At 39.2% G+C, this 9,750-nt stretch overlaps 3 protein-coding genes across 3 annotated transcripts; 2 read left to right on the top strand and 1 right to left on the bottom strand.

Moving 5' to 3' along the window:
• Positions 1–456: 456 nt before the first annotated feature.
• Positions 457–4,497, bottom strand: SAPINGB_P006414 (uncharacterized protein; the record flags this gene model as incomplete). Its single annotated transcript, XM_032001125.1, has 1 exon — positions 457–4,497. One exon carries the CDS (start codon positions 4,495–4,497, stop codon positions 457–459), a length of 4,041 nt encoding a protein of 1,346 aa, XP_031857016.1.
• Positions 4,498–6,006: 1,509 nt separating this feature from the next.
• SAPINGB_P006413 (uncharacterized protein) lies at positions 6,007–6,279 on the top strand (the record flags this gene model as incomplete). Its single annotated transcript, XM_032001124.1, has 1 exon — positions 6,007–6,279. The coding sequence occupies one exon, from the start codon at positions 6,007–6,009 to the stop codon at positions 6,277–6,279; it is 273 nt and encodes a 90-aa protein (XP_031857015.1).
• An 885-nt stretch (positions 6,280–7,164) lies between these two features.
• SAPINGB_P006412 (uncharacterized protein) lies at positions 7,165–9,550 on the top strand (the record flags this gene model as incomplete). The annotated part of the gene is made up of 2 exons (XM_032001123.1): positions 7,165–7,267; positions 7,365–9,550. The coding sequence occupies 2 exons, from the start codon at positions 7,165–7,167 to the stop codon at positions 9,548–9,550; spliced, it is 2,289 nt and encodes a 762-aa protein (XP_031857014.1).
• Between the last annotated feature and the right edge of the window lie 200 nt (positions 9,551–9,750).

Genomic DNA, 9,750 nt, shown 5'->3' with positions numbered 1-9,750 from the left:
TTCATTAATTCATTAATTCCTTAATTCATTCTCAATGGCGTAATACCAATTGCTCTGATATCTCTAATATTTATTATCTTCACCATTGCTGCTTCAAATCTACATTCTCTTTTAACATAATCGGATGAAAAATCTCCCCACATATACTCAACTGTTCCGCATGATAATTCAAAATGAGGCGCACTTTGTACTGCATGCATATTTTTATTTGCAATTAAATTGCGTTTAAAGACTCTTCTATAAAAAAAAATTCCATTAAATAATAAAATAAAAAAATAAATAAATAAATAAATAAAAATAAATAAAAATAAATAAAAATAAATAAAAAAAAAAACTCCCGAGATATACATACTTTATACTTTATACTTTATACATTATCATTAATATTAATATTATTATTATTAATTTTTTTTTTCCCCCAAATAAAATTACATAAAAACCAATTCCCAAATTTTGTTACTTCAACATTGCCCATGCGTTGGCATTCTCCTGCGATTGAATCTTAACCCGTAACCGCATTGGAAGTTGTTTCACAAACTGCCTTTCACTCGCTTCTCGCCGCTGACGAACTGCCTCCATGTTTTCCTGCTGCTCCTTCACATCATCATAATCAAGATCCACTGATACACTCCCCACTTGCTTATAAAGTTCGTAAATCAGTCCATGGTCTCGTCTCATCATCTCCTCAACTTGTTCCCACCGTAACCAAAACAAATTCATCCCCATAAACCGCTTCCGATCTTCACTAAAACTTCGTAAAATGTCTTCACTACCAGGTGGCTTCCCATCCTTACCAGCCCCAAACTCAGGAATGGGCTTGCAAAGATATGTTGACATTACTGTCCACAACCGCGTCTTCTCATGGTCTGTCACAATCTTCTTCGAAAGCTCCGGGTATACATGATACAGGTTCTGAATTCCAAGCAAAAGCGACACCTGAACATCAACAACATATTCCGCATTATCAACTCCAGGCCTTCCAACACGCAATTGTATCGGCAAAAACTTGCAAACCTCATCCATAGACCGAGGACCATAAACTGCCACCCGTAAGCCATAAGGCAAGTGTCGCCTCATTTCGGCATCCGCTTGTTGCTGCTTTCGCCTTATCCGCTCTTGCTCACGCTCAATGTACTCTGCCCGGCGTCTTGCCTCACGTTGCTCTTGACGAAGACGTTCTTGTCGTGTGAATTCTTCGTCGCGACGCTTCTTCTCCTGTATCCGCTTTTCTTCTTCCTCAATCAGAATAAGCATCTTCTTTTCACGTTCACGTCGAGACCGTTCCCGTTGTTCTTGTAAAAGTTGCTCTTTCTGCTTGCTGGAAATCTCCTTGGATGGGGACACAGGCGCTGGGGTTGAAGAAGGAGTGGGTGTTTTGGAAACACGACCTGACTTTTCGGTTGGCTTTTCAATGGGCTTAGCTGTAGGCTTATCTGTAGAATTGGTTGAACTTTGAGGCGACGGCGACTTCTTCTCTGAAATTTCTTGTTTAATCTTTTCAACCTTGTGGATTTTCTCAAACTTTTCAAAACGCTTCTCAATCGATGGTTTAGCCAAAGATTTCTCAGAACGCTTTTCGGTTAAAGCCTTTTCAAGTGATTTCTCAGGTCGCTTTTCAGTAGAAACCTTTTCAAGTGATTTCTCAGGTCGCTTTTCAGTAGAAACCTTTTCAAGTGATTTTTCAGGTCGCTTTTCAATCGAAGCCTTTTCAAGTGATTTTTCAGGTCGCTTTTCAATCGAAGCCTTTTCAAGTGATTTTTCAGAACGCTTTTCAATAGAAACCTTTTCAAGTGATTTTTCAGGTCGCTTTTCAGTAGAAGCCTTTTCAAGTGATTTTTCAGAACGCTTTTCAATAGAAACCTTTTCAAGTGATTTTTCAGGTCGCTTTTCAGTAGAAGCCTTTTCAAGTGATTTTTCAGAACGCTTCTCAGTAGATGGCTTCTCAACAGACTTGGTCCTTTCAGTCTTGGATGCACTCTTCTCGCCCTTGATGAGAGACTTTTCTTGTTTGACAGATTTTGTGGACGATTGTTGTTGTTGTTGCTGCTGCTGTTTCTCATTCTTTGCTTGTTTTTCAGCTACTTTATCAGTTCGTCTGTCCAGCTTCTTAGTCACTGAAGCAAGCGTGGCAGCAGTCATCTCTTTGACTGAACCCACTTTACTAGTTTCCTTTTCCTCAACTTGAAGCTTAACATTCGAGTCCTTGCGCTTGAGTTCTGTTTTTTTGATGTCAGATGAGTTATTGAATTTTTCAGAAAGGCCTTCCTTCTTCACTTCAGACTTTCTTTTATCGTCACCTGTAATCGAACCAGATCGCAATTTATCGCCATGAGTCCCTCCTACTACTCGACTGACTGCTGGCTTTGTATCTAATGATTTATTTCCAAACAATAAAAGCTTGGTCCCAGAGGGCGGCGGAGGGTTCTTCCTTTCAACCTCCTTAACCTTAGATTTCAAGTCTGAGGATGAGGATGATGGTGAAACACCATTGCTTGAAGGCTCAGAAACCTTACGCTTCTTGATTTTGCGAGAAGGTTCCGATTCACTTGGGGCTCGACTCTTACCCTCAGACTTGACAGGCGGTTTAATATCGGGCTTAACATCGACCGGTGGCGGTGATGCAGATGACGCAGGAGTGTTTGTATTGTTTTTCTTTGTTTGCTTCCAGGATTGAATAGACTGGGCAATTAATGCAAGCTCCTTGTCGTCCGTCGAAAGGGATTCCTTAGCGATATCAATTAGTGTCTTGCCTCGTTTATTAACAACCGTGGGATCAGCACCAGAGTCCAAAAGAAGCTTTACTGTACCATAGTGTCCGCGTCCAACAGTCTGCTGCAATGGTGTGTCGCCTTCTTCGGTAATGCCATTGCTATCAGCACCAAATGCCAAAAGCAAATTGACAACATCACGGTGACCATGACGCGCCGCAAGAGCCAAGCAATCAGCATCAGGTTTGTATCCATTACCCAAAAAGTTTCCGACAAACTCATAATCTCCATCGGCTGCACGTTTATAAACCTGGTCTCTACCAGTTCTTGTCGTCAAATCCATCCAAAGCAAGTCATTTCGAATAGACTGTGCTCGGGCGCCACGTCGACGGGGACCACCTGGGTCAGAAAGTCCTGAATTGCTGTTGTTACTTTGCAAGCTGTGATGATTGGAATAAAAGTCGGGCGAGGGAAAAGTACCAGGAACTGCATTTGCAGGATCCATGAAATCAGGGGTATCCAAGTCGTCAACCTCGGGTGTTTTGCTGCTATCATTATGTTTGCGCTTCTTTAATTTAAGAGTGGCTTCACGTAAAAGCTTCTCAATTTCTTTATGGTTTGGTTTATCTTCCTGAACTAAATCCATTGAGGTTTTGCCTTGAGCATTGTATATTCTGGGGTCTGCACCACGCTCAAGAAGAAACTTGACGACTTCCAAGTGGTCATTTGAAGCGGCATCAATAAGAGGGGTGTCTAAATCACCTGGGCCAGAGCGCACGTCGATAATGGCGCCATGGTCCAACAAAAGCTCTACAATTTTTCGATGACCCTTGAGCGCGGCTTCATGGATAGCTGTATTCCCGGCATAATCTCTATCATTAACGTCGGCACCCATTAAAATTAACTCTTTGGCTTCGTCGTACTTGCCCTTATCGCACATGCGCTGTAGTCTCAAGCGGCCATTTGCATCACGGCCAGTTTTTGCATGTTTCCGTAAAAGAGCTTCTCGGCTAGAACCTGAAGGACGTGGGCTGGTAGAACGATGTTTAGTAGAAGATGATGGTGGTGGTGATTTTCGTTTTGAAGTTGGTGGAGGAGGCTGAACAGGAGGGGGTTTCTGAGGAGGTTGAGGATGCTGCTGTTGAGGTTGAGGTTGAGGTTGAAGTGGCGGTGGCGATGGCTTTGTAGATTCTAGTCTTTTTTTAGATTCTTTTGAGATACCCCAAGATTCAGTGTCTTCTGATAAACTGCTACGTCGTCGTTTTAACCGTTTGAGTTTTTTGTGAGGAATTGAGTCTTCTGCAATGACTGTTTCAGCTTCTGAAAGGTCTTCTGATTGAATGTCAGATTGTGAAGGAGCCGCTGTAGGTTTTGAAGTGGCACTTGATTGAAAAGTGCTGTTGTTAGCACTATTACTATTGCTGCTACCATTATTACTACTATTTGCTGGAACAGCCCGTGCAAAAAAGGAAGAAGCTGTTGAAGAAGAAGAAGAAGAAGAAGAAGAAGAATGATGATGATTATGGTGATTGGTATTATTATGGCCATTCATGTAAGATTGTTTGGCAGCAGAAGACAGCGTGGCAGCAAAGAACTTGCTAGGAGGTTTAGGGGGAATCGATGAAGGCCTTGAAGAAAACCTTGAATGAGAAGAGGAAGAGGAAGAAGAAGAAGATCCATGATGTTTGGAGGATCTGACGTCTGAGTGTTTGCCACCATTGCTGTTGTTACCACCACCACTGCTACTACTGCTGTTTGAATTTGAAGCAGAGTTTGGTGGAATGGGCATGATAAAAGTGGTGGTTAAAAAATTTATAGAAAAAAAAAATTCTCTGTAGATTAATAAGTCAAGGGGGCGATATTGTTGTAGTTGTTGTTGTTGTTGTTGTTGTTGTTAATATATACAAAAAAGTTGGTCACAGATTGACTATGTCGTGAAAAGAAATGGTTGACTGGCAAAGCTGAAAGGAAATGATAGACTGTTACGACTGTAGGATATTAATTGAACAAGGTAAAGATGATGAAAAAAGAGATACAATGATGGTAACTGCTGGAACTGAGTCATAATAATAGCGAAGCTTTGGGTATTGTATTTTTACAGGGCATAACTGGTCAGCACTAGGTGAGAAAAAAAAGGAGTCTTTTGTGAGAACCCAGATGAAATTATTGGTAGTATATATATATAGTTTGAGAGAACGTTGAGATTGGACTTGTTGTATTAAGAAGAGGGATTTTTTATTATTTTAAACACGTCAGTCAAAAGAGTTATTAAACATCCATTTAAACGGTATATATTTCAAAAACAAGAGTATTGAGAACAAACAAACAAACAAACAAAAAACGCGAAATAATCAAAAGGTGAAGTTTTTTTCTTTTTTTTTTAATGACTGGATTGTTTGTTTTTTTCCTAGGTGTGTTGATTTTTGGTGGTAGTGAGGACGGTGGTAATGTCATATTAAATATGTAATAAAGTGGTAACAAATAAATGTAATACAAACCCCTTACCCTAATATACTTAAAATGTTATCGTAATTACGTTTTATAACATAATAAACAAAAAAAATCAAATTACATTTTAAAATGGTTATTATAACTTAATTATTAAATTAGTTATCCTCTTTTGGTCCCGTCTTTAACTATTGAAATCTTTTCACCACCCCATATGAAAATCTTAAATCAAATGCCAAAATATTATCGTCATGATCTTATGTAGAGTTCTAATCGTGATTATTTGTAGATCTAAAATCTTTTAATGCAACCACTCCCCCCTTAATTTTTTAGCTAAACAGACGCGTTACATCATAGACCTGAATTAGACACCACCTCGGCCTAGTTTTCATTAAATCTTTCTTATTCAAACCCTCCCAGGCAACAAAGTCTAGTCATGGTCTAAACCAAGATTTTATTGTTTTCAGAAGAAGAAGAAAAAAAAAAAAAGTGCAATTTCCCGTCCAAAATGGTAAAAGAAAACGGTAGCAAAGGCCGAGTTTATGCTGGAAACTCCACAGGGCTGAACTAACTCGACCGGGTGAGTCGTCCGAGATTAGTCACGTGCTTCTTATATATGTATTATATATATATATATATATATATTTAAAGCTTACTAAAAAAATTTTTTTTTTTGTTCTGAAGAAATCTTTTCATTTTTCAACTACAAAAATCTCTTGGGATATAAAATCTTTGAAAAGATCTCTTTTTTTTCTTCAAAAAAGTTTCTTCTCTTTTTTTTTTTTTTTTTTTTTTTCATTTTGAATAAACTCCATATACTCAAGAAGAATATAAATTAGTTCCATCCACCATGTCTATTTACGACGAGATTGAAATCGAGGATATGACCTTTGATGAAGACACTCAACTCTTCACTTACCCTTGTCCTTGTGGCGACAGATTCCAAATCTTTATTGACGACTTAGTTGACGGGTCTAACGACATTGCAGTATGTCCTAGTTGTTCTCTTCAAATTCAGGTCATCTTTGAAGCATCCGACCTGGAAAAGTATATCAAGAAAGATGATAGCGACGCCGAAGAAGCAGACGGCTTTTCCTCTGCTCCAGACTTGATTTGCGCCTAAGATATTTGATCAATACAGCCCGGAACTTTCTACACGAACGATCTTTTAAAGAAAAAAAAAAGAAAAAACGAGATTTTCTCTGTTTCTTTTATTTTTTCGGTTCCTTCGGTATATACGTTCAATGATAAAAAAAAATCACATACACATGCCTGTTTTGTGGATTTCCAACTCTGGCACGGTCCGAAACCTCTCTCGATTGTCGTATATTACGGTCCGGCAGGCGTGTATGATATTTTAACAAACTTCATTCCTGATCCCTTCACTTCAACATTAATATTTTAATATTTTAATATTTTAATAAAAGATTAATAATAATAATAATAATCATAATATAATAATAATAATAATCATCATAATATAATAATTATATCATAATAATAATATTTTTGTCCAATATTTTGGGTATTAACTATTTCCAAAACCTACTGCACTGCCAAATAACTGTGAAGAACCGAGCCTCTTTCTTTTTTTTTTTTTTTTTTTTTGCTCATTTATGGCTGTTTGCCTGATAAAAGCATACCGGAGGACCAGTAACACGGATTTATTTTTTTTTAAAAAAAAAAAAAAGAAAAAACTTTTTCCAAAATTTTTAACTTCTTTCAAATTCTTTTTAAAAAGAGATAAATAAACATCATTGTCTTATTTTGACTTTTATTTTGACTTTTATTTTGAAGTTGGCTTGTTAGTTAAAGCCGGTCATTGATTGTTTTTAGACCAACAAACATTGGTTACTGTGTAACTATTTTTTTAGCCACTCCATCATATTTTTTTTTTTTTATAAACTAAAAAATCCCACCTTTTAATTTTTCCTTCACAATTTTTTTTTTATATTTTTGCCAAATCTTTAAAATCTATTCTTTTATTTCTTGTTTTTAAAACAATTTAATGTCTGCTAATATTGCTTTACCCGTTTATCAACCATGGGTTCCTTCTCCTCAGCAAGAGGAACCATGGCAGGCTCCTCCTTCTCAGATGCCCCAGTTTCCTAGTATGTTTTTGATATTATCAAAATGGCAGCATAAGCTTAGCTGCTTGCTTTCCATTCTAACTAAACGTGTTCCTTTTTTTTATCATTTTCTTTTAAGTTCGTGGTGAACCTCCTCTACAAATATGTGCCGGTCCTATTCTCAGATATATTGGTCTTACTGATGACCTGCTCATTTGGCGCGGGTCTGTATTGATTGTTACCAATGATATCGGCACACCTGCAAACCAACGCTCCCCCATGTTTTTCTTCCGTATTTCCATTCCAGGCTCCAACTCTGAATTGACCACAGGTAGCATTGAGGCTGAAAAAATCATCCAGGAGTATGGCAAAACCTTTTGGAGATTTCCTCTTAACTTATATCTTCATGAAAGCTCTGAGGTTTACGTTGAATATAACATCAATAACTTTGCTCTTCAAGGAAACTTTTATCTACCAGCACAGTCTCAAACTATGAATATGGTGTTTCACTCTTGTAACGGCTTTTCTTTATCAGTCACCCCTGAAGACTTTAAAGGCGATTTGTGGAGAGATGTTTTGCGTCACCATGAGGCCCAGCACTACCACGTTATGCTTGGAGGCGGCGACCAGATTTACTGCGACACTGTCAAGCTCAACTGTCCGCCCATTGCTGTGTGGGCCAATGAAAAAAGTAGCAAAAAGAAGCGAACAATGCAATTTACCCCAAAAGATAAGCAAATCACTGAAGAATATATCTTGAACCACTATATTGCCTGGTTTGGTCAGGGCTGGTGGGACGGTCCCCATGGTAAGTGCTTGCGTCCCGATTTCCCAAAAGCCCTGGCACACATCCCCTCAGTCAACATTTTTGATGACCACGATATCATTGACGGGTTTGGTTCGTATGCGGAAGAAACTATGAGCAGCCCCATTTTCAGTGGTATTGGTCAGATCGCTTTTAAGTACTACATGCTGTTTCAGCATCAAACTAACCCAGCCGAAGACCCTAAGCTTGAACCTTCATGGATCCTTAACCCCAGGCCAGGTCCTTATATGAAACAACAGGCTCGCACAATTTATGCGCGCTTGGGTAAAGAGGCTGCATTTTTAGGTCTTGACTGTCGCACTGAGCGTACGCTGGAACAAATTGTTTATCCAGACTCTTATAAAATTGTGTTTGAACGCTTGCGAGCTGAGCTGGGAAAAGACCCTAATATTCGACACTTGGTTGTAATGTTGGGTGTTCCTATTGCATACCCACGTCTTGTTTGGCTTGAAAGTATTTTGCAGAGCAATTTAATGAGTCCTCTCAAGTTTTTATCCAAAAAGAATATTGTATTGGGAGGCCTGGTCAATGACTTTGATGGTGCAATTGAGATTCTCGACGATTTGAATGACCATTGGTGCGCAAAAACACATAAACAGGAACGTAACCAGTTTGTTTTGCAGCTTCAACAACTGGCCCAGGAAACAAGTGTCCGTATTACGCTTTTAGGTGGCGATGTACACTTGGGTGCTATGGGACGGTTTTATTCCAGTGGTGAGCCTGGATTGTATCCCGAGACAGACCACCGGTTAATGCTTAATGTTGTTTGTTCGGCCATTACTAATACCCCACCTTCAAGCAACCTTGCCGACTTTTTGAACACGCGTAACAAAACGCATCATCTCCACGGTGACACCGACGAGGACATGGTCAAGCTGTTCAAGGTTGATGTTGATGGTACTCCTCGCAACAACCAAACGCTGCTTCCACGACGCAATTGGTGCAGTATTGTGCAGATCCAGCAACGCTCAACCCATTATCTCAACAACCACGGCAAGCCCAATAACGTCAACGTGGCAGCAACTCAGCCTGAAGGCCCCATTGACACTGCTCGTTTTAACTCAGAGACAGACTATCCACGATACCCTGACAAAAAGGGCGCCTTATCAATTGTGCTGCATTTTGAGAAGGATCAGCACCGGACGTCGAGTGAAACAAGACCGTATGAAGTGATTGCGCCTGTTTTGATTTTAAAGAAAAATGGCACATACCGGTATCAGGAGCAGCCTTATTCGGGTCAAGCACCTGCTTTCCCACCCAGACCTTTGGAACAGCAGGGTACTCTGCCATACCAAGAACAGCAGCAACCATTTCAGCAGCAGCCACTTCAGCAGCAGCCTCTTCAGCAGCAGTCGCAGGAGGGGGCTTCTGCATATGATCGCGAGTATCAGCAGCAACTTGAAATGAACTCGGCCAATGCACCTGCTTACCCGCCACGACCACAGGAAGAGGGAATTTTCTCTGAAACTGGCTTGCAAAGTAGACCCCAGCAACAATAAATAATGACGATTACTTTACGTTGTAGCTTGATATATATATATATATATATATATTTCTAGTGAGAAATAGCTTCTTTTTTGTTTTTTTTGTATTTTTTGTTTCTTTTTATTTCTTTTTATTTTTTTAAATAGTTTAAGCTTAATTGACGGCTGAGAATTTAAATTAAAATATCCCAAAAGCCTCTTTTCATATATGATAA

The sequence above is a fragment of the Magnusiomyces paraingens genome (assembly GCF_902498895.1).
Source record: "Magnusiomyces paraingens strain CBS 517.90 genome assembly, contig: contig5, whole genome shotgun sequence".
NCBI classification, from domain to species: Eukaryota; Fungi; Ascomycota; class Dipodascomycetes; order Dipodascales; family Dipodascaceae; genus Magnusiomyces; species Magnusiomyces paraingens.
The sequence above is the reverse complement of the archived record's forward strand: the minus strand, read 5'-3'. Positions and strand labels throughout refer to the sequence as shown.